General features: G+C 38.9%; 1 protein-coding gene across 3 annotated transcripts in view; it reads right to left on the reverse strand.

The window, feature by feature from the left end:
- Positions 1–25,733, reverse strand: part of LOC126427139 (zinc finger protein 665-like) — a 48,581-nt gene that overhangs the window by 13,670 nt on the left and 9,178 nt on the right. For 2 of the 3 annotated variants that reach the window (XM_050089364.1, XM_050089363.1), the window contains 2 exons: positions 15,512–15,604; positions 5,747–5,784 (listed from right to left, as the gene is read on the reverse strand). In XM_050089364.1, the coding sequence (XP_049945321.1) occupies positions 5,747–5,784; positions 15,512–15,604 (131 nt within the window). The remainder of the gene's footprint in view (positions 1–5,746; positions 5,785–15,511; positions 15,605–25,733) is intronic. The other variant, XM_050089365.1, reaches the window with a different exon arrangement.

Below are 25,733 nucleotides of genomic sequence, written 5' to 3' on the forward strand. Positions count from 1 at the left end.
GGTGTGAAGATGAATGGGGAAGATAAAATACAAAATTGTGTGTGAATGTGCTGACCACTTAGCGAAAACTTTATAAAATAGACTGGCTGTTGATTTTTTTCTTGGGGGGGGGGGGGGGGGGGGGGAGTGGTCTCTGCAGAAAATTGGGGAACGTTGTAGAGGGGGAGTTGAGATCCATCCTTTGAATCTAATAATGGATCTCTGTATTCATATCTTCAAAATGATACTGTAAAAAAATCAAGACAATTTCAATTTCATAGAATGTAATGGGATAAATAAAAAACCTACTCACGACGTGGTAGCAGGAGAACACACATATAAAAAGTATTACAGTTAACAGTTCAGAACCAGTGGTGGCTTCTTCTGGTGGAACAGATGAAGGGGAAGGAAGGAGCGTGAAAAGATAAGGACTGGCAAGGCATATGAAAAGGGGTAGAGTTTGGAAAAGTCAACCAGAACCCCAGATCAAGGGAGACTTATCAGAGGGAATGATAAGGAAAGAAAATGACTGTTGAGGTTTGGGAAAAGTGGTAGAATTAGGAAAAGTTTCACAAAAATCTGGGTCAAGGGAGACTTACCAGATGGGTCTGGGTGACAATTCCAAACACTATCCCTTTTCCTAAACCATATCAGTACTTTTCCTTCACACCTCTTCCTTTGCCTTCAACCCTTCTGCCAGAAGGAGCCACTGGCTTTGAAAGCTTGCAAACTGTAATACTTTTTATATGTGTGTTCTCCTGCCACTGCTTGGTGAGCAGACTTTTTTAATCTATCCCATTACATTATATTTTCAATATAGTTTCATAGGAAATCTTGACCCAGAAAAAGTGTTCATCAATGTAAAAGAGTTCAAGGTGTATGAAATTCTAAGAAAAAGAACTCTACTCACCAAGTAGCAACAGGAGAACACACACATAAAAGAGGTTTCCCTTCTGCATGCTCTCGGAGACAGTGGCTCCTCCTTTTGCCAGAAGAGTTGAAGGAGAAGGCAGAGGGGTGAGGGAAAAGGACTGGAGAGGTTTAGCATAAGGTGTACAGGTCGGAAAAGTCACCTAGAACACCGGCTCATAGAATACTTACTGGATGGGATGAGGAGGAAAAACTGATTGTTGGGGACTGTACCAGATGAGATTTGAAACCTGAGAGCTTAAAGGTGGAAGATGGTGTAATATGCACGACAGAGATTACTGCTGAAACATCAAGCACAAGCTAATAAGAGTGAATAGCTAAGTGCATTTTATGTAACAAAGGTAGGAGCGGGGAAGGGGGGGATAGCGAAAAATAGACAGGTCAGAAAATAAAACATGTCGAAGACCAAAATGGAGTGAATCAAGGAGTAATTACTGTGAAGAAATGCTGAGATCAAAGAAATTTTTGTAAATAAAGGCCAGGTGAGTGGCAAGAAGGTTGGACGTGTTGTAGTGCCAGTTCCCACCAGTGGAGTTCTGACAAACTGGTGTCTGGTGGAAGAATCCAGATGGCACGTATGGTGGGACACGCACCAAGGTCACAACTGTCATGTTGTAGAGCATGCTCTGCAAGAGGATATTGTCTGTTGCCGGTATACACCCTCTGCCTATGCCCAGTCATCCTAACTGATAATATGGTGGTAGTCATGCTGATGTAAAAGGCCAAACAATGATTGTATAATGGCTGGTATATGGCATGTGTTGTTTCACAAAGGGCTCTCCCTTTGATAGTATATGCTTTGCCAGTTATAGGGCTGGTATAGGTGGTGGTAGGAGAGTGCACAGGGCAAGTCTTGCACCAGGGACGGTCACAGGGGTGAGAGCCATAGGGTAGGGAGATGGGTGCAGAAGGAGCATAGAGTGTGACAAGGACATTGCAGAGATGGGAGCATGATGAAAAGCTAGTCTAGGTTGTTGTTATTATAGTCTTCAGTCCTGAGACTGGTTTGATGCAGCTCTCCATGCTACTCTATCCTGTGCAAGCTTCTTCATCTCCCAGTACCTACTGCAACCTGCATCTGTTTAGTGTATTCATCTCTTGGTCTCCATCTACGATTTTTACCCTCCATGCTGCCCTCCAATACTAAATTGGTGATCCCTTGATGCCTCAGAACATGTCCTACCAACCGATCCCTTCTTCTAATTAAGTTGTGCCACAAACTTCTATTCTAGGTGTGGTAGGCAAAAACTCAGACAGAATAAATCTCATCTCAGAAGTACACTGGCACAGGAAAAGTGATCATTCCTAGCTAAAATAACTCTATTAGTGTCGAAAATAGGAATCAATCTGAGGAAGAAAGTTCTAAAAATATAAATTTTGTGCACACCGTTGTATAGTAGTGAATAAGACCATGGGAAAACCACAAGGGGAAAAAAATCAAAGTGTTTGAGGTTTGGTGTGACAGAATGAAGCTTAAAATTAGTAGATCAATAAGATTAGAACTGAAGAAGTTCTCCGCAGAATTTGTATGGAAAGGAATATGTGGAAAAGACTTACAGTAGGAAAGGACAGGATATGTTTTAAGACACCAGGGCATAACTTCTGTGGTACTAGAGGAAGCTGTAGAGGGTAAAAACTGTAGGGGAAGACAGTAATTGAAACACTTCCAATATACAATTTTGCAGTTACTCATATGTCCTCTTGAGGATCACATCTGTGTGTGTCACACTCTCAGTGAATAGATAGAGCATCTTGTTGTTACCTTACCATACTGAATATGTTTTGGTGGGTGATAACTGTTTCATTAACTGATAGCCATGAAGCTGAATATGAATGTTATTTAACTTGTTTTTAGTGGTATGGCATTGCACTAACAGTGACTTCAACACTAACTAATCTGATGTTAGATGAAAGGTTAAATACTGAGAACATATTTACAATGAAGTAATTAACCAGAACTAGTCTCGTATGGAAAATATCAATCCTTGCACCTGGAGAGAATTCAAAAAGAGCTAAGATTAGAGAAGACAACCAATTACTGGCAGTGGTGAAAGCAAAAGGACAAAATGCTGTCTGGATATATTTAAAGGGGAAATGATATCATAATGGCCATTATTTAAGGATATACAGTGTGGCCCACTTAAGCAACTACAAATATTGAAAAATGATTTTCACAGGTATGAATATAAGGTGGGGGCTCATGAATGTAAATAGTATGAGATATTTTAAAACATAAGCAAATATTATTGCCAATATAAACTTACGTTTTTTTTAAATGGACACCCTGCATTATTTCTTACACAATCCATAACATGAAAAATTGCAAAAAGAATGGCATTTGTTACATTGCAATATCTCAATTACATCCCAAGAAATTGCAAGGTGAAGTTGACACTTGAAATAAATCAAAGATGCCACTATTGCTCGTCCTGAGATGTGAGCATGAACTTTGTGTTTCTCATAATTGTGATGTGATTGATGTACTACAATGCAACAAACACTGTACTTACTGCTATTTACACTGGTATTAAAGTGGACTGGAAACAATACATATGTCCAATCACACACAATGAAAAATAAGGAAAGGGGTTACTTGTTTGTGCTTTACTGATCTTTATTACAGTACTAGAGTGGACATAATGCTAACGAAAATCCAGGTATCACTGGCCAGGGTAAACGTAATCAATGGCTGACTAAGCATCTAACAGAGGAGTAAATGCGAGTCATATGAATTTGTGTGACCAGACATCTGTGTTGTTTCCAGTCCAGTTATTAAGTGTGTAAATAGCAGTAAGTATAGCATTTGTTGCAACATAGTACATTAATCAAACCACAATTACGAGCAACATGAGATTCACACTTGCATCTCATGATGTGCAATGGTGGTGTGTTCCATTTGTTTCAATTGTCAACTTGACTTTGAAATTTCTTGGGATGTAATTGTTATATTGTGATGTACCAAACATCACTTTTTTTCTGATTTTTCATCTTATTGACTGTGTAAGAAATAATATGGGGTGTCCATCTAAAAAAACATAAATTTGCACCAAAAATAATGTTTGTTAACATTTTACAATGTATTACAGTATTTACTTTCAAGAACACCAGCCTTACATTCATACCCATGAAAGTCATTGTTATTCCAAAGATATTTGAGCTGAAAATTTGAATGGACCACCCTGTATACACTGATAGAAAAAAATCACAACACAAAAAATAATTAATGTAGAGTAATGAAATTTTGGGAGTACATTTGTCCAGGTAACATACTTAAGTGGTTAACATTACAAGATCATAGGTTAATGTAAGTGCAAGACAAGCCATTGCAAATGTGAAATGCCAGTACATTAATAACCAGTTTAACCACCAGAATTCTGAATGCTTTGTATTTCACAGGTGCTGGATTTCAGTTTGTGGGATATAGTTTGAGGCCTGTTGCACTTGGTCAGTCAATACTGGAGCAGTTAATGCTGTTGGTGGATAACACTGGAATTGTCATCCCATGGTGTTCCATATGTGCTCAATTGGAGACAGGCCTAGTGATCAACAAAGGCCAAGGAAACGTATCAACTCTCTGTAGAGCACATTGGGTTATAACAGCAATATGTGGGTGGGTGTTATTCTGTTGAAAAACACCCCATGGGATGCTGTTCATGAATTGCTGCATAACAGGTCAAATTGCCACCAGGCTAGTGTACAAATTTGCACTCAGGGTACTTGGGATAGCTACAAGGGTGCTCCCACTGTTATTCAAAATCACGCCCCGGACCATAATTCCATGCAGACAAGTTGGGTGCAGGGCTCGACTGGCCTCCTCCTAACCAGCACCAAGGCAGAACCATCTTTCATCCACCCTACCCTCCAACGAGCTCTCATTTGACACAACTGAAGAAACCAAGGGTGGTGGTTTGGGGTCGGTGGAATGAATGCTACAGGGCATCTGGCTCCAAGCTGCCTCGTAGTACTCAATCTGTCACTGTGGCGCCATATGCCGCTGAAATTGCTGCTGCAGATGCAGTTCGATGGGCCAGAGCCATACACCGAACACGATGGTCTTCCCTCTCGGTGCTGCCACGTGGCCGTCCAGAACCTGGTCTTGCTGTGACTGTATATTCTTGTAAACACTGCTGCCAGCAATCATACACAGTGATTGCTTTCCTGTCAAGTCTACCTGCAATATTGTGGAAGGAACATCCACCTTCTTGTAGCCCTATTACACGACCTCGTTCAAACAAAGTGAGGTGTTGATAATGATGTCTTTGTTGCCTTAAAGGCATTCACCATGTCCAGTCTCAGAGGTAACTAATGCTCAAAACTGTTTGAAGTAAACCTGATTTGCATCCTCATAGTGACACTAATAGCACCTCTCCTATGTGACTGGAGCAAAATATGAATTGATATCACCTTTCAGAAACACACCTATCAACTTTCGTTAATGTCGCACAACTTCTTTGTGGTGTTATGATTTTTTCTTTTTTTCCTTTTTTCCTTTTTTTTAAACATCTGTTTATAATGGGGAGGGGGAAAGCAGAAGGAAGAGAATCTGGATACTAACGATTGAAAGGTAAGCTTTAAAAACTGAGGAGGAAATAATGGGTCACATGCTTTCCAAGTAAAAAAACTTTCCTTAGGTTTTGACATTGACACCAACATCAACACCAGCTATGATTGTGGAAGGATGGGCAACATACTTTTGCTTGTCCTCCTCCATCCAAGCGTTTATTCCACTGTGGCACCTGGTTCAGAGATCATTTCCAAAGCAACACCTGAACAGATTTGGAAGAAAACCTAGCAGACAGGTGAAACAAACGTGTTAAAAAAATAATGAAGGTCTTACCGTGCACTATCTGATGCAAGTCCTCTTGTGGATGCCTCCTGGAACAGTTGGCAGCAGTATCAGATCACAAATTCAGCGAAATAAAACAATAAAGAGAGGAAACTACACTAAATCTTGTAGAAACCGAATACACCTGCAAGATTTCTTTCAGACAACATGTATCAAAAATTGCAGAGTATGAATTCTGAGGACTACAGATTATTTACACTACTCAGAACACATCACATCTTAAATGTGTATGACACGTTTTTACTTATTTTAAACATTCTGTAAATCAGTACTACTACAAATTTTGTCAGCTGGTGAAAATTCCTTGTTACATGCATACACTACTTCATTTTATTACGTCATCATTTGGTGTTTTTAATTCATTTTGTGACACTTTTCAGCACTACATACATACTGCTATACAAATATGTGTTGCTAGTACAATACACAATTCAGTTTAGATACGCAACAAGATAAGAGGGAAGATGTCACTCCCCACCACCAATCGGGCAACATCTGTTACTGCAACATGGGAGTTGTCGTCACAGGCATTCAAGTGATCTTATGATGCATAAGTGAGATCGTTTACACAGTCTCTTACAATGAAGGCTTCAAAAATGCAGTGGACAGGTTTCAAGCAGGGGTATAATATTTCACACATCCTAGGAGGGCATGTTTTCATCACACACTGGTTATTGCAAAGTTCCATCATTAAATTACACCTAACATTAGCCATTAAAATTGATAAATAATCAGGATTAATAAAGCACATCAACAATGATAGTATAGCAATCATGGCCAAAGCCAAACAAACATGAACAAGGGTATCAGATATATTTAAGCAATTAAAATTATATCTGAACCCCAACTGTGAAGAATATGGAATGAAGATAAAAGTGGAGAACACCAGTACAACGAATTTTAGAAGGAACTCCAGTAACATAAAAATGAAAATCAGTGATGAGTTGGTGAAACAAGTTGGCAACTTGAGGTATCTAAGATCCAAATAACCAGCAACATGACACATAATCAAGAAAACAAAACAAGAATACCTATTGAAAAAGAAATGTTTTACACGAGTAGTATTTTCTGTGGTCCATTAAATAAACAATTAAGGAAAATATTAGTAAAGTTTTTTGTGTTGTCCTGTATGGTGCCAAAATATGGACAGTAGGATGCAGAGAGAAGAAATGCTTAGAAAGCCTGTGAGACATGTGTATGGAAAACAAGGGAAAGTGTGAAATAGACAGACTAAATCTGATTAGTGTATTCATCTCTTGGTCTCCCTCTATGATTTTTACCCTCCACGCTTCCCTCCAGTACTAAATTGGTGATCCCTTGATGCCTCAGAATGTGCCTCAGCTACTGACCCCTTCTTCTAGTCAAGTTCTGCCAAAAAATCCTCTTCTCCCCAATTCTGTTAGATCTCTACATTAGTTAGGTGCTCTACCCATCTAATCTTCAGCATTCTTCTGTAGCACCACATTTCGAAACCTTCTATTCTCTTCTTATCTAAACTATGTATCGTCCATGTTTCACTTCCATACATGGCTACACTCCATACAAATACTTTGAGAACAGACTTCCTGACTGTTAATCAGTATTCAATGTTAACAAAGTTCTATTCTCCACAAATGATTTTCTTGCCATAGCCAGTTTATATTTTGTATCCTCTCTACTTCATCCATGATCAGTTATTTTGCTCCCCAAATAGCAAAATTCATCTGCTACTTTAAGTGTCTCATTTCCTTATCTAATTCCCTCAGCATCACCCGACTTAATTCGACTACATTCCATTGCCCTCATTTTGCTTTTGTTGAAGTTCATCTTATAACCTCCTTTCAAGACACTGTCCATTCCGTTCAACTGCTCTTCCAAGTCCTTTGCTGTCTCTGACAGAATTACAATGTCGTCGGCAATCCTCAAAGTTTTTATTTCTTCTCCTTGGATTTTAATTCCTACTCAAAATTTAATTTGTTTCCTTTACTGCTTGCTCAATGTACATATTAAATAATATCATGGATAGCCTATAACCCTGTCTCACTCCCTTCTCAACCACTGCTTCCCTTTCATGCCCCTTGACTCTTATGACTGCCATCTGGTTTCTGTGCAAATTGTAAACAGCCATTCGCTCCCTGTATTTGACCCCTGCCACCTTCAGAATTTGAAAGAGAGTATTCCAGTCGACACCGTCAAAAGCTTTCTCTAAGTCTACAAATGCTAGAAATGTAAGTTTGCCTTTCCTTAACATCTCTTCTAAGCTAAGTCACAGCATCAGTATTGCCTCACATGTTCCAACATTTCAACAGAATCCAAACTGATCTACCCCGAGGTTGGCTTCTACAAGTTTTTCCATTCATCTGTAAAGAATTTGAGTATTTTGCAACTGAGACTTATTAAACTGATAGTTCGGTAGTTTTCACACCTGACAGCACCTGCTTTCTGTGGAATTGAAATTATTATACTCATCTTGAAGTCTGATGGTATTTTGCCTGTATCATACATCTTGCTCACCAGATGGAAGAGTTTTGTCGTGGCTGGCTCTCCCAAGGCTATCAGTAGTTCTAATGTAATGTTGTCTACTCCCGGGGCCTTGTTTTGACTTAGATTTTTTAGTGCTCTGTCAAATTACTCATGCAGTATCATATCTCCAATTTCATATACATCTACATCCTCTTCCATTTCCATAATATTGATCTGAAGTACACCACCCTTGTATAGAGTGTCTATATACTCCTTCCACCTTTCTGCTTTCCTTTCTTTGCTTAGGATGGGTTTTCCGTCTAAGCTCTTGATATTCATACAGGTGGTTCTCTTTTCTCCAAAAGTCTCTTAATTTTCCTGTAGGCAGTATCTGTCTTACCTCTGGTGATACATACTTGTACATTCTTATATTTGTACTCTAACCATCCCTGCTTAGCCATTTTGCACTTTCTGACAATCTCATTTTCGAGGCATTTGCATTCCTTTTCATCTGCAAATTTACTGCATTTTTATATTTTCTCCTTTCATCAGTTAAATTCAATATCTCTTCTGGTACCCAAGGATTTCTACTAGCCCTCACCTTATTACCTACTTCATCTTCTGCTGCCTTCACTATTTCATCTCTCAAAGCTACCCATTCTTCTCCTACTGTATTTCTTTCCCCTGTTCTTGTCAAGCATGCCCAAATGCTCTCTCTGAAACTCTCTACAATCTTTGGTTCTTTCAGTTTAGCCAGCTCCCATTCCCTTGAGTTCCTATCTTTTTGCAATTTCCTCAGTTTTAATCTACCAATAAATTGTGCTCAGAGTCTACATCTGGCCCTGGAAATCTCTCACAATTTAAGACCTGGCTCCCAAATCTCTCTCTTGCCATTATATAATCTATCTGAAACCTTCCAGTGTCTCCAGGCGTTTACCATGTATACAACCTCCTTTCATGATTCTTAAACCACCTGTTAGCAATGATTAAGTTATGCTCTGTGCAAAATTCTACCAGATGGCTTCCTCTTTCATTCCTTACCCCCTTTCCATATTCACCTACTACTTTTCCTTCTCTTCTTATTCCTACTATTGAATTCCAATCCCCCATGACTATTGAATTTTTGTTTCCCTTCACTGTCTGAATAATTTCTTTTATCTCATCATACATTTCTTCAGTCTCTTCATCTGTCTATCTTGGCTACAATAATGCGTTCACTAGGCTGTTTGTAGCAACTTATCCAGATTTCTATTTTTTTATTTATTATTAAACCTACTCATGCATTACCATTATTTGATTTTGTATTTATAGCCCTGTATTCACCTGACCAAAAGTCTTGTTACTCCTGTCACGAAACTTCACTAGTTCCCACTATATTTAATTTTAACCTATCCATCTCCCTTTTTAAATTTTGTAACCTACCTGCCCAATTAAGAGATCTGACATTCCATGCATCAATCCATAGAATGCCAGTTTTGTTTCTCCTGATAATGATGTCCTCCTGAGTAGTCCCCAACTAGAGATCTGAATGGGGGACTATTTTACCTCCAGAATATATTACCCACGAGGATGCCATCATCATTTCACGATATAGTAAAGCTGCATGTCCTTGGGAAAAATTATGGCTGTAGTTTCCCCTTGCTTTCAGCCATTTGCAGTACCAGCACTGCAAGGCCGTTTTGGTTGAAGGTTGCACTTACGGTACGGCGATCTGTATCGCTGAGGCACGCAAGGCTCCCCAGCATTGGGGCAATGTCCATGGGGGGTGGAGGGCGGGGGGGGGGGGGGGGGGACAATTAAGAGGAAGAGAAGAAATAGAGTATGATACTGTATGAGAGGACATTGCCTACTAAAGGATGCAGCATAGAGAATGAAGACTGGAACAATGACAAGAGGGAAAAAAATATACTAGTTAACTGACAACATCAGGATAAATGAATCATTTGCAGCTACAAAAAGGATGGCAGAAAAACAGCAGGGCTGAAGAATACTAAATGTGCAGTGCTAGACCTGCCTATTAGGCAGAAGAATACATCACCATCACCATCACCATCATCATCATCATCATCATCATCATCATCATCATCATCTAGAAGTCAGTTATTCTCACATGGCTGTGTAACGGAATGTCATACTTTGTTCTTCATTATGATCTAAACTTGTGTTTTCCATGGTTACCACCTCAGCATGTACGGTACCCCTTATTTGGAGATAAGAGTGCATTTTACTTTATTTCTAGTTTTGCTATTTCACATATATGAAGTGAGTGTATCAGTGCTGCAGTTACGTACAGAGCAAGGAGGAAGTGGTAGGTTCCCATACTGGCTGGCAGAGGCGGTTGCCTATCTGGCAATTTCAGAGCTAGTGGGATGGTGGTCCCAATGCAGAAATCCCTCATGACCAGCAAAGAGAGATAAGTAGGAAAAGTTCATTTACTCTGCCACAAATAAATTAATTGTTACTAATAAATATTTGCTAACAAAAGTTGCCTTTTGCCACTCAGACATTAGGAGGAGTCTATGGGTCATAAATACTGTCTTTCAGAAATTTTACAATGTCAGGAAACATTGATTCTAATAAATAAATGAATAACTCTGGCATAACCACAGATGTACGATCTTATAGAAACTGTTCGGGTTGTTTGCTCAAGTTACGGATGACGCATTATAGTCGGCAGTTTGCAATAGGATGCCATTCGATCTGTCATGTGGTAGACCGTGCTCTCTTACCATTAATAGTTAGCTTATAACCAGTGTGAACAAGTTCATTTTACAGTGTTTCTTAAAGATACACACCATAACGTCATCCCATGTAAAAATTATTTGCACAACAGGTAGGTTGTATTCCTATGTGGTAGTTCACTATGTCAGTTCAAGGATGAACTGGCTTAATTATCGCAAAACTCAAGGGTGGAGGGGGGGGACTTTGGGACTTTGGCCAGTTGCAGGAAATCAGCATCGACGTCCACTTTGATGGAAACTTTCACCATTCCCAACATTAATCGGCATTTGCAACAGAATGCAGAATGATTCTACTGGCACCAGCACACATCTCAGTTAAGGACCATGAAGACTAGCTAAGAGAAATCAGGACTCACTTGGAGGCATATAAATAGCCATTTTTGCCTCACTCAATTTACGAGTCAAGCATGAAAGAGAACGATCAGAAGTGGTGCGACATACCACTTGCCATACACCATATGGTGGTTAGGCAAATATGTATGTAGAGCTACAGACCTATACAGTACATTATGCAGATCCATAGTGGTGAGCACTGGTCCCAACAGGTGACCCCTTCATAATGAGAAAATTGTTGCAACTGGTTTAACTCTCCGTAAACCAGTTTTTGTGGAACAGATGTGTTTTTCCTTGTTTTTGGAGGAACTGATACATCAAGAGAAACAAATAGTGTAGAGGTGGTCAAACAATGTTAGTGATGATAAGTGTGTCAAAGAAGAACAAGAGAATGGCAGGTATGAGGCCAGCATGCTTAACTGCACAGGAAATTTTTGTGGCTGGTGTAGACACAGGTACCGCCCCACTGTAGACGGTTAGAATCCGAACACCTAGTGGCACAGACACATGGTAATTTCAGTCAAGCAGTAATGACTAGAGATGGGCAAAACTGTTCTTTTCAGAGATCGGATCAGAACTGTTCACTCCCTGAAATGAACTAGCTCTTTTTCATGACTCACCACTCATTCACAACAGAAAATAAATGGAAGGCACATTGCCCTTTAAACTTGGTTTATTCCAGTACTATACCTGTATTTTTATCTTATTTGATCCTATTTTGAAGTAACACAGATAATGAGTAAGAATTTTGTATTGTTTATTGAAATTTCCACGATATGACAAAGTTTTTGATTATTGATTTATTTTGCACTATCGTGGTTTTTTGGGTGATCGTAAAATGTTGTAACTTGAGATTTACATTAACAATATATTTGGCTATAATGTATTAAAATTTCATTAACCTCGTACAAATACATCGCAAGCCATATATTTTTAAAGTGAACATTTCCTTCCGAAGACGCCTAAAATCGCAAAATCCATACTAAAATAAGAAAAAAGTATATAAATTTGACTGTAAGACCAAAGTGCTGCATATAGCCTTCTGCAGAATAAAACAAGGAAAATATTGGTGTATCACTTTTGCTATACGTTTATCGGTTCGCTCGTAATTAAAGTGTAAATTCGAGTGACCATAATAAAAAATCCTATAGTAAGAGGAGCCGTCAGGAACCTAATCTGATCAGTTTAAACAAATAAAAATAAAATAAAAACAAATGATGTATACATAACATAATTATGTAATATACATAACGGTATTACTACGAAGAACAATATCCAGTAGAGACGAACTCCGATGCAGAGGTGCTGAGTCAAGCAGGTCGAGACGCGAGCTGTATTACTGCGTGAGCTAAACCCGCAGAGACCAGAGTGACACCTGAGTTGCTTTGCTCAACGCTCTGGCTAGAGTCGAGAACGGTGGGGTGAGCGTTGAGCGGGCGAGTTCCGAGGGTGGGGGGAGCGGTGAACTGCCACCACTCACCCGCTCGGAGACAAATCGTGCATTCTCTTGCGAGCAGGTTGTTGCAAGTAGTTCTTATGTTCTCCGCTAGGAGGCTCTGTGTCCTGTTGCTCGCATCAACTGCCCAGAGGGCAGGACATGCGACTGAAACGATCGCCGACGGAGTGCTATGCTAAGGTGCGCCAGACACTGCACGCAGCAGAGGAAGCACAGAGAGGGCACGGCATATGTAAAACACAAAATCCAATGGGGCACTGCACAATGCAGGCAGCCAAGGCATAAGCAGGGTAGAGGCCGGCGCTGGCTGTGTTGTGTGGCGTGCAGTGTGCTCTGACCAGCAGAGGCCCCACTGGTCTGCTCCGACTCTCTCTCTCTCTCTCCTCTCTCTCTCTCTCTCTCTCTCTCTCTCTCTCTCTCTCTCTCTGCTGTGGGAAACGTTTGGAGCTACTGTTCTTTTTTTCTGAATCACTGATTGTTCACTCCTTTGAAAGATTCAACTCTATGAATTAGTTCAGGAGCGGATCCCCCATCTCTAGTAATGACCTCTTCGCACCAGAAGTAGACATTATTTGTCATGCACTAAATGAAGCACAGTGTGCGAAATTCCTCAGGATTTATCTACATTCCAATTTAAAATGGAGTCATCAGGTAGCCCATCAGCCCAAAATGCACTGAGAGATAGTGGTTTTAATGCTTTAGGCATTCTGCACAGTCTCCTCTGCCTTGAGAACAATGCAACACAACACACAAACAAATGAATGAGTGAATGAATGGCCTGTAAGCATGGTAAATGGAGAATAACAAGTAAATGTACCTACTGGCTGCAGATAATTTATTTGTACAAAATGAAACTGGAAGGTGAAGGTCAAGTGACAGGTGTCATGATTGAAGCTACGAAGTAGAAATGCTAATCCCACTAGTAAAATCAAAGAACTTCCAGGTGTTTCAAGATGAATATCGTGGTTTTAAGGATTTATAGCATTCATTACATGCAACTTACGTGCTGCTTACAACACACACACACACACACACACACAAATCACTCAAGCAGGCTCACCTTGCACGTACGTGGCCACTGTCTCTTTCATTTGGTGTAGTGTGGCCTGAGTGGCCACATACAACTGTCACGTGTGTGTGAGGTGCACTTTACAGTGAGTAGAAATTTCCCTTTTCATAATTATCAGTATTCTAACCTGGACTTTCCATTGTTTAAACAAGGTATTGAATGAGTGTGAGAGCCTGTCATGTGTAGCCCCAAGGTATAAGTTCAGAAGGCTAGTTGTGAAATAATGATTCCAGTGACATCTATGTTGAGCCTTTTAAGGAGGTGCGTACAACTACATCCATATTATTTGTAGTTGTTACAAGCTATAAGGCCTATAGAATACAGTTTATATGCAAACTTTGCAAACAAAACATTGCTGCACAATGGTCTGGATCATGTTATCCTCAGAAGTGTATCAACATTTCACCTAAGTGGAAATGTGAACACACATAATGTATGCATCTGGGGGTCAGTAAATCACCACAGGATGGTACAGCTGCAAGAAGACTTTTCTAAATTGAATGTTTTTTTTTGTGCCATATCCAGGTGGAAACTTTATGGGCCTTTTTTTTGGTCAAGCAACTTAACAACGTGTTTTGTATTTTGGTGAGACAGAGCTATGCCCCCTCCCCCCCCCCCCCCCCTCTTCAATTGGAAGAAGCTGAACAACAGAACTTTGTCACTATTACGGTGCACTGTATCACTAACAACTCAGGACACGATTGGTCAAATGATGTTGTTCCAGACTGATGGATTAACCACAAGGGGCCAGATGACAGAACTTGTTAAGCACAGCCTTCATATTCCCCCAATTTGAGACCACATGACTTTTACCTTTGGGCATTTATAAAGGATCATGCATTTGTGCCTCTGCTACTAGTTGACTGAGCTAATTTACGAGACGGTCATTGCAACAATTACTCCAGACATGCTGATCAAGGTGTGTGTGTGTGGGCGGGGGGGAGGGGGGGGGGGTGCTCCGCTATATGGTGTGTAGCAACGTTCCTTTTCATAATACTGTTACACTCCATTCTGTATTTTCCGTTGTTTGATACCAGGATTCGTCACATGTGATAACTTTGTCCAAATAATCTAGTTCCCTTCAAGCCTTCCTTTCATTGTTGACATGCCATCACACAGTGAACCTTCTGTTCATCACTGATCACATGAGGCAGCCATTTTGCTGCAACTTTTCTATACCCTTGAACATTTTGTAGAGTGCCTTCAGCTGATCAATATGATATATTTATAATTTCTGACATCTCTGTGAATGACAAATGATGGTCTTCCTGCAACATGACATCACTTGTGTTGACAATGGTTTCAGTCTTAGAAGATGAGGGCCTTCCAGGACATTGAGCATCCGCAAGGTCATTTTCACCCCCTCAAATCATTTGTGACACTCAAAAACTTGTGTTTTTCCCATGGCTTGCTCTCTGTAGACTTGCTGCAACATTTCCAGTGTTTGTGACAGAGTTTTCTCAAGGAGAACACAAACTCTAAATGTCACATGGTGCTGCAACTTGGGATCTGTGTTGCGTACAGTAAACAAGCTGTACACTTTTCCTGCTTTCCCCAAACTGCATACTGCCAGGCAACTGACACGTTCAGTATTACATCATTCAAGATCAGACCTCTCTGGTACTGCCAACACCAATCTCAACTGCGAGCACAATAAAATGCAAAAAAATAATTCCCTTATATTTTCTGACACCCCCTTGCACAAGATTACTTACACCATTGTCAGTTGCATCCACTCCCAAATCTAAGTCTGGATCTTCTTTAATATAGACATAGACCCTTGATGTTTCAAATGGATCTTCGACAACCTGGAAAAAGGAAAACAATCTATACTACTAAATCACTATCCTAGAACCTGGTATCAGTTGCAATTTGGCTATCTAACAATTTCCAGGAGCAACGAAAATTTTATTTTCAATATTTTGCATAATTATTGACCAATTTTAAAAAATTATAATGCTGTCTTTGTCTGCTCATTAAGAAATGTAATCCTGTGTTAAAGTTTGGCATAATAATACAAGCATTACTATTGGAAACTGTGTTTCTCTTGAGGCAGCTTATTGATGGTGCACAAATACTGAAACTATACTCATTCAGTATTTGAGAATTAGGGTACTTAGCAACTTTCAGCAAACTTTAAACATAATTTTAAACATCACCTAAAGTGGTTCTTGCTTACATGCTTAAAGCCAAATATTTATCACATTAACTTGTTTGAAAGGTAATCAGACGCTTGAAACTGTGTTACACAACGGAGTTTGATTCTTTAAAGAACTGAGATTTACTGATTTAGTTTAAACTGAAGCTGCAAGAATACATTTACATCTACTAACTTCTCATTTTTCAGGTAAAGGGTAAATTAGTTAGTTAGTTAGTTAGTAATTCAATAAATCAAAGTTACTAGAAATGTTATGATATGAAATGTGTCAACAGATTACTGACAGAACACTTACATACAACTTAAAAAATAATAAGTAATATTTCTCTACAAATGACCAATTTTATGTATTCAAGAGTTACCCTATGATATAGAAGAAGATGTTAAGGAGAAACATCTTCAATACACATTTGAAAACACTTCCGTTATACATTTTATTTCTATGGACAGAATGTCAAAGAGTTTTATAGCTGTGTATTTGACTATTTTCTGTGCCAAAGTTATATTTATGAAAGGGTAATGCAGATGAGTTCTCCTTCTAGTTTTGTACTTGTGAAACCCTCTGTTACTCTCAAACTTAGATGGATTGTTGATAAAAAAATTTCACAGGTGAATTTGTGTACTGTGAGGCTGTGGTTAATATTTCCAGCTGGTTAAAGTGAAACCTGCAAGATGTATGTGTGTGTGTAATCCACAAGTAATGCCAAGTGCTTCCTTTTGTGCAATAAATGCTTTTTGCCCAAGTAAAGAGTGGCCCCAGAATGTTATCCCACAAAGCTTCAGTGATGAAATATGCAAAATGTGTTAATTTATTGACTTTTATATCCTCAATGTTGGCACTTATTTTTGTGCCAAAAATAGCTCAACCTAAATGTTTTACCAGACCTACTATTTTTTTTCCAGATTAATTTTTCATCTATATGCACACTAAAGAATTTACAACTTTCTACCTTGTTTATCATTTCTTGACAGTATACTAGGCTAACTGTGGGTGGAATACTTTCAATAGTACAAAACTGGATGAGCTACATTTTTCCAGCGTTTAAAGCTGGCCCATTTGGGAAAACCATTCAATAAATTTTCTTTGTTGATGTTTCTTTGCTCAGGCCCAGAACAGCATTTATATCATCTGCAAACAGGGCTAATCCTGCCTGCTGGGTGAAATAAAATGGCAGATAATTAATATAAATCAAGAAAAGTATTGAGGCCAATTATTGAACCCAGTGGGACTAACCAATGTGATCTCTCCCCATGCAGATCACATAGTGTTCTTGTTTATATTACTCAAATACCCCTAGGGTAACTTCCTACATTCTATCTCTCAAATAAGACCTAGACCATGCATTTGCTGCATTACATGTTCCATAAAAGTTAATTTCTCTAATAGAATATTGTGACTGACACAATCAACTGCCTTCCATTTGTCACAGAAGATATCAGTTGGTGATATATGACCATTCAAGTATTTTATTACTTGCACAGTAAATGTACACAAGGTCTATTAAAAAAAAATTCCGGAACTTTGTCAACAAAATTTTTCTGCACATATGTTTTACTAATGGACTCCTTTGAAATACTCTTCCCCACAATTGATACACTGCTCCCAACACCGTATCCACTTCTGAAAGCAGTCTTGATACGTCTCTTGCTGGATAATGTGAAGTGCCCTCTTCTAATTTTCTTTAATCTCATCCATCATTCTTCATCCTTTCAATGGGGTTTTCAACTTTGGAAATAAAAAAGGGTCCACAAGGGACAGGTCTGGAGAGTATGGAGTATGAGGCAGCACAGCAATTTCGTTTTTTGTGCAATAGTCACGCACCACCAGGGATGAATGCGCAGGTGCATTATCGTGATGCAAGAGCCGTGAATTGTCTCACCACAATTCAGGCCATTTCCTTCCCACATTTCCCAACTGAAATGTTACATCCTTCTGAAATCTCTCGGACAGTCAGTCTTTGGTCGACACACACAATTTCGTTGATGTTCCTGACATGAGCATCGTCAGTAGACGTCAATGGGCGTCCTGAGCGAGGCTCATCTTTAACTTCTATCTGGCCATATTAAAACTGTGTGAACCATTTGTAACACCAAGTATGGCTTAAGCACTCATTATTGTAGGCTTTCTTCATCATTTGGTGTGTCTCTGTAAAGGTTTTCTTGAATTTCACACAAAATTTAATGCACACCCGTTGTTCTCTCCTATCACGAAATTTGCAAACTGTGTGAACAACGTTCTGCTCAATATGGCACTGAACAATAACTAACTAACTAACAGACATACAACAATGACAGTTACACAACAAACACAGGTGTGTGCAGGGATGCCAACCACATTTTGTTCCAAGACACAATTGGTGCAAAATTATGAATGTTACAGAATTTTTTTTAACAGACCTCATAAGTAGCTGACTCAGTAGAGTGGTCCTTCCAAAATCCAAACTATGGTTAGCTAAGTAACTCATCACTATACAGGTGGGTAAAACCCTCGAGTACATTACCTTCTCAAAAATTTTAAAACATCACGCAAGGTGTGGCGTTTTGTGGTAGTTACTGATATATGTGGAGCCATCCTTTTTATAGAGAGGTTTGACAATGGTAAATTTCAATCTCTATTGAAAAACATCCTGAGTTAATGATGCATTACACAGTGATGAAGAATATTAAACATTGCAGAGCCACAACTTTTTAGTCACTTATTGGAGATATTATCTATCCCACATGAAGTTTTATTCTTAGACAGAGTTGTGAGATTAATTTTTAGTTCCTAAGTATAATTTGTATTGCTTATTCAGTATACTGTCTTGCTTTCTCTTCTGAACTACCTATACCAATTTTCTCGCCTATTTTTGATTGAAAATATCTGCTACATGTGAAATTTCCTTTACAATGCTCCCATTTTAACAAAAATATTGTCATCTTCTATGGCTTCTTTCCATATCCATCTTTTAACAACATTCCATACTGATTTTATTTTAATATCTGTTTGTCTATTTCAGGCATGATGTGTGTACTCCTGGATATTTTACAACTTTTCTTAGTATGTTGCAACACTGTTTATAATAATTTAATTCGACAGATAAAAAATCTACTCACCAAGCAGTGCAGAACACACATATAAAAGATGGTTGTAATTGGAAAGCTTTCGGAGCCAGTGGCTCCTTCTTCATGCAGAAGGGTTGAAGGGGAAGGAAGGCAGGGGGTGAAGGAAAAGGACTGGAGAGGTCTAGGAAAAGGGATAGATTTCAGGAAAGTCACCCAGAACTGCGGGTCAAGAGAGACTTACCACATGGGTTGAGAAGGAAGGACTGCTTGTCTTCAGTCAGCCTTTCCTTCTCACCCCATGTGGCAAGTCTCCCTGACCTGCAGTTCTGGATGACTTTTCTGAAATCTACCCCTTTTCCTAGACCTCTCCAGTCCTTTTCCTTCACCCCCCCCCCCCCCTTCCTTTCCCTTCAACCCTTCTGCATGAAGGAGGTGCCACTGGCTCCGAAAGCTTGCCAATTACAACCGTCGTTTATGTATGTGTCCTGCACTGCTTGGTGAGCAGATTTTTTATCCATCCAACTAAATTATTTTGTCAGTAATTGATTGTTTCAACTGTTTATAATAAGTATTTATACAACATTACTTATTTTGAACGTTTTGTACTCCAGTCGTTTTTTTGCTGTGCAGAGAGACTGATACCTATTATGCCATTATCCTGCGGTCAGGTTGTCTATGCATTGACTAGAAGTGCCAATTAATGAATCACAGAATTATAAAATAATATATAAAGAAGTAATGTAATAAAAAAGGTTCCAATCTAACATCTGTAATTGATTTAGGGAACAGAGAATTATTTTGAATAATGTTTATTCATTAAAGTATGTCTCAACTAACCAGAAAGTGGTCCTACAATATTCCATTAAAATACAGATAGAAAATAACCTTTTCAAATGCAGTAAAGTTGTGCTGAGGACATTATGAGGATGGCAGCAGAATCCCCACGCTAAACAGTCTCCGAGACATGCAAAAACTAGGCTCATTTTGTGATCACAGTACACAAAATATTCATTAGCTCAAAACAGTTCAGTGTTCAAAATGATGATTTGCAGATTAACACACATGAGGTGACAAGGTGAAACTTACACTCTGTCTATTCTCTTAACTTTAATGCAATTGGATAAAGCTGGAGTATTGTAACAGCCACTCACGGCCCAGAATCTATCACCTACTCAATCAAAAGAAGCACTATATTATGGGCAGGTCTTCCTTCTTCAGGAATACAATATGAGGTCTCTTCTTCAAGATATAATGAAAAGTGCCTTGAAAGTTAAAGTCTTGTAGCAGCTGTTCATTGCCCAGAATATATCACTTATACGTCTGAATCATGCATGTTACCACAGGTTCATCTGCCTTCTTCCAGAACAAACATTCTAGTGTCTAGTATCACTCCCTTATATTTAAATATATAAAAGCCATAAGCATTTGGTAACACTCAGGCCACTCACAAAAATCACAAATAAATGTTTGTTCATAAATAAATAAGGTAGTATTCTTACACAAGAGCGCTAACGTTAAATGATAACAGACTGTCACTAAATATTGTTCAAACAATTACTTATGCCTGCTTGACAGAAGCGTCTTTTGGCACTCTCTTTAACGGCGGTGTCAGTTAACATGTGCAACTGGCCACTTTTAAATTTTCAGAATGAAATTTTCACCCTGCAGTGGAGTATGCACTGATACGAAACTTCCTGGCAGATTAAAACTGTGTGCTGGACCAAGAACTTGGGACTTTTACCTTTTGTGGGCAAGTACTCTACCATCTGAGCTACCCAAGCACGACTGATGACCCATCCTTACAGCTTTACTTCTGCCAGTACCTCGTCTCCTACCTTTCAAACTTCACAGAAGCTCTCCTGTGAAACTTACAGAACTATCACTCCTGGAAGAAAGGATTATTGAGAAGACATAGCCTGTGGGATGTTCCAAGGGTGAAATTTTCACTTTGCAGTGGAGTGTGTGCCGATATGAAACTTCCTGGCAGAATAAAACTGTGTGCCGCACTAAGAACTTGGAACTTTTGCCTTTTGTGGGCAAGTACTCTACCATCTGAGCTACCCAAGCACGACTGATAACCCGTCCTCACAGCTTTACTTCTGCCAGTACCTCGTCTCCTACCTTCCAAACTTCACAGAAGCTCTCCTGCGAAACTTGCAGAACCAGCACTCCTGGAAGAAAGGAAATTGCGGAGACATGGCCTTGCCGTAGCCTGGGGGATGTTCCAAGAACGAAATTTTCACTCTGCAGTGGAGTGTGCGCTGATATGAAACTTCCTGGCAGAATAAAACTGTGTGCCAGACCAAAACTTGAACTTGCGACTTTTACCTTTTGTGGGCAAGTGCTCTACCATCTGAGCTGCCCAAACATGACTCATGACCTGTCCTCACAGCTCTCAACTCTGCAGTGGAGTGTGTGCTAATATGAAAATTCCTGGCAGATTAAAGCTGTATACTGGACACTTTTTTAATTACCAAGGTCCTTTAATAGCAGTTGTAATCAACATTTGCATAAAGTTACTGGGAAACTTGGAAAATATTCCTTAAATGACTACACAAGTATGAAAGACATAAGGTATTCATTCTGTATTCATTCACTGTGTTACTGGGGAGGATACAATGTTCTGACAGACATTTCCATAGTGAAGAGGTACATAAAAAACACAATAAATAAATAAAAAAATAATAAAAAAAGACACAGATATGTACTGGTACCTTTCACGGATCATAGCTATAGTTCAATGTTATCATCAGTGATATTGTTTGTTAAAATTGCATGAAGTGTTTAAAAGTTGCTAATTCAGAGGTTCATCATGAAACATACTTAATGCTGTACAATATTAACATTTGTAGTTTTGAAGATATCGAAAAATTGTCGTGTAACTGGATGAATCTCATCTTTCTAATGTCGCAGATGTATTCAGATTTGCTTTATTATTTGACTGTGAATTATTGTGGAATTTCAAAGAACTGTAAGAAGCCATCTTGCAGCTTGTCTGACACACTGCGATTGCTCGTGAATTGCCTGTTCTTGTGCGAGTGCTGTCCAAAACCCGAGCCTTTGCGCCCACGCCTGAGCTCACCAGCAGTGGTTGCTGTGGCTGGACCGGATGCGGCATTTTGGTGACACTGGGGCTGTCTGCCAGCTCTCAGCCTCACAAGAAATTTCGCCTCAGCTTGTACCAATCCAGCTGGCTGAATAACTCACTTGCATACACAAAACATTACATGTTTCACAGTATAATCTTGCCACTTCTGGCTATCACTTATTTGGTCCACTCAAACAGGCATTAAGGGGTCGTCGATTTGTCTCAGACGAAGCAGTAAAAGAAGTGCTGCATTCCTGGCCCGTAGCTCAACCGAGAACCTTCTTTAATGAGGGCATCAGGAATCTTGTACAGTGAGGGACCAAGTGCATTGAAACACAAGGAGACTATGTCGAAAAATGATGTTCTTGTAAGTTTCCTACTTCATTACAATAAAATTTTATAACTACTTTGCGGATAATAATTGACATACCCTCGTATTCAAGGTTACAAATGTTCCTCAATGTGATGATCATCTGCATTCATGGCAGCCTGAATCCACACTAGAGATTACATTTCTTTCAAACAGTGAAGCACGGAATGTTCAGCTGTTGTGACACAGCTCGTGCACTGGTTTGAGATCACACATGGCATCCAGCAATCTCAGTTATGGCAATAGTAACTTCTTCAACAATTTAAGATGCAATTGAACATCTGCATCTCCCAGAAGCAATTCACAAATCACCAGTTAACTGAAACTTCTGGATCGTGTTCGTCAATCCTGGTGTGGAAGGAGGACCTCTCTGTATTCCTTTAATGCATTGATACTTGCAAAAAGCAGCTGCAATGCTGCTGTTGTTTTGATAAAACAGATCTAAGAGTAAAGGATTGCTCACCTTGTCTGGGCCCATGTTGACTGACTGCTATTGTGGTGGACACTGATGCTTGTGTTTCAATCCTACATTACAGTACCAGTACCTAATTGCAAGTCATGACAGTAAAAATACTAACAATGCAAATAATCCTGCAATGCATTGTCTGATCACCATTCCTATAAAGTTGAGTACTCATATGGTAAATAGTTTTCCACCTATATTGGATCAAGTAGCAAAATTTTAATTATAACCATGCTATACATGACACTGTTTTGTCACCTCAGTTGTGTTGCCACCATGTAATGGGACACCTTCCTCTAACATGACCTTTTTTTTATATAGAAGTAGGTGATACCAGGATTAATCCTGAAACTTGTATAGGTTAAAATTATCTCACCTGTTTCACTAAAAGAATTTCATATGATTTTGTATGCAATGTATTATATTTCAGGCTAAAATGTATACAAAGAAATTAATCTGTTACACACTGTATGTATGGGTAAAACTACTCTTCTTTTAGAAGGGTTTGAAATTATGAAATATCTGGCATACTTAAAATTCCTATTATTAATTGCACAGTCTGATGATATGTATTACACTTATTTCTGGACTCATTTATAAAACAATGATACAGCTTGGTAGGGATTCTTCTTTTATCAAGAAAGTTTGTAAGCTTTTTTGCTTTTTAAGCTCTTCAGAATATTGTGAGCACCGCAGAATGTTAGTAGTAGTGGGCATGCCTCTGATGGAATTGGACGTATTTTTATGATTGACACTAACAATGTAATTTGTGGTGTTATACAAGTGGAAATTTTAAAGATGGTGTGACATTGAAAAATGTGACAAAGAATAAAATTCAAGAGTAAGACAGGCAAATCTTCATCAGTTATTTATCTATCAGGAACCCACTAAATCAAAACTTCAGCCTCAAGAATGTATCCCTCGATGCGAGATCTGCAGCCAATAACAAGAGAAAATGAAGATAAGTAAAAAGCTTTTGTTTTGTATGTCTTAGGCCTCTCAAAGCTTTCAAACTTTTGAAAAGACAGGAAAAATTAATGTTGATGTGTGGGAGGGTAAGATTACAACCACATATATCATTTATTAAAATATTTCTGTCATCTGCATTCCTCAAACATCACAACAATGAATCCCAACTGCTGTTGGTAGGGATTCTTCCCCGCAATAAACTAACAAGACAGGCTTTTCTCTCTCAGGTTTTCTTAGCATGACTGATTCATGGTTTACTTCCAGCTGTTGAGTAGTCATTTCCATTTTCTGCTCAATATTTTGTTGAGCAAGCCAGTTATCTCTCTTGATTTCTAAATATCAATGGCTGTTTCAAAGCAGCATACATGCCACAGCAGAGTGAAAGATCATTCTGGAAACAAATCCGAGGTTATGGCCGAGGCATTTCTGTATTATATGCTTTCTTCCAGGTGTGCTAGTACAGCAAGTCTGCATAGCAGAGAAGAGATGCTGGCAGAAGAAAGAATGTGAAAGTGGCCGTGAATCATGCCTGTACAGCTCAGCAGGTGAGAGCATTGCCCACATATTGTAGGGTTCTTGGTTCGAGTCACGGTCTGGCACGCAGTTTCCATCCATCACAAAACCTTTAATGCAGAGTGAAACAGTTGCTTATTGTTTTAACAAATATAGCAACAATCTGCTTTTTTAACATATTTTTATTCATGCCAATATGCATTTCACACTTTCACCTTCAGAAGGTATATCGTTTAAACATTGACAGCAAACTGGATGCTGCTGTTGCCCTTAGAAGATGACAATTTATTTATTTACTACACTTTGAGAGAGGTCTGTTTGTAATATATTGCTGATTTCTTGTACTCACTTCCTATTTGGCTTATTGTTGTTATGATTTTCATGTTTATAGATTTTGCACAAATAAACAACACAGTATCCACAACATTGCTGACTGACATCTTTGTTTACCGCAGACCACATTATCTACGTCTATGTTATTTACATCCAAAAACTATATTTTAGTTACTATTTCTAGTTTAAGCTTCGGTATGACTGAAAAGACTGGAAATTGATAAGCATGAATGTGCTGAATACTCTTTATTGTGACTGAATAAGTGCATTTGTGACTGTTAATTAGACTATATGGAATACAATAATAATAATTTTATACAAAAGAATTAATATTACACATTTTACTCAAGAGCTGGAGCAATATTTACAAACAATAAAGACAGACTAAAAGATTTACATGATGCAGAACTACTATATGCACTGGATAAATTCACACTGGCTTATTTTCCTCAATGGTTGTATTTAGCAAGTGCCTATATGATCAAATTTCGGAAAATCCTTCAAAACATTTTGCAAGGTTACTCTGGTCATTTGGGATGTTATTTGGGGATGCACATTTATGAGAATAAATTTCACTTTCTTCAATTACGTTCCTTTTTTTATCTTTGTTGACAGGTGGAAGAGCATCCATTTGCCTCCAAAAACATACATTGAAATTTCTGCCTCTTTGGCCAATGGATACCAGTAAAACAATAAATTATGGTTGAAACATTTATCCTGCTCTCTACCTCCCACAAATATGGTTCCATAGTGATTACAAAAATCTCAGAAATTACTACAGAAACTGAAGTTAACAGCCAACCAAGTGCCATCCAGAATGTTTTTCCTCCACAGCACCTACATCCAGCAGTGCTCCAGCTGCCTAGCCAATGGAAGAATAGTTTGAGGTAACTGAGATGGAAGAAAATAAGCGGGGCATTTGGCGGTGAAAATGAAACCTTTCAGTACTGTTTGAAGTTTGTTCATTGCATTATTCCATTTCTTGAAATACGCAGAAG

Source organism: Schistocerca serialis, chromosome 11 (genome assembly GCF_023864345.2).
Source record: "Schistocerca serialis cubense isolate TAMUIC-IGC-003099 chromosome 11, iqSchSeri2.2, whole genome shotgun sequence".
Classification (NCBI taxonomy): domain Eukaryota; kingdom Metazoa; phylum Arthropoda; class Insecta; order Orthoptera; family Acrididae; genus Schistocerca; species Schistocerca serialis.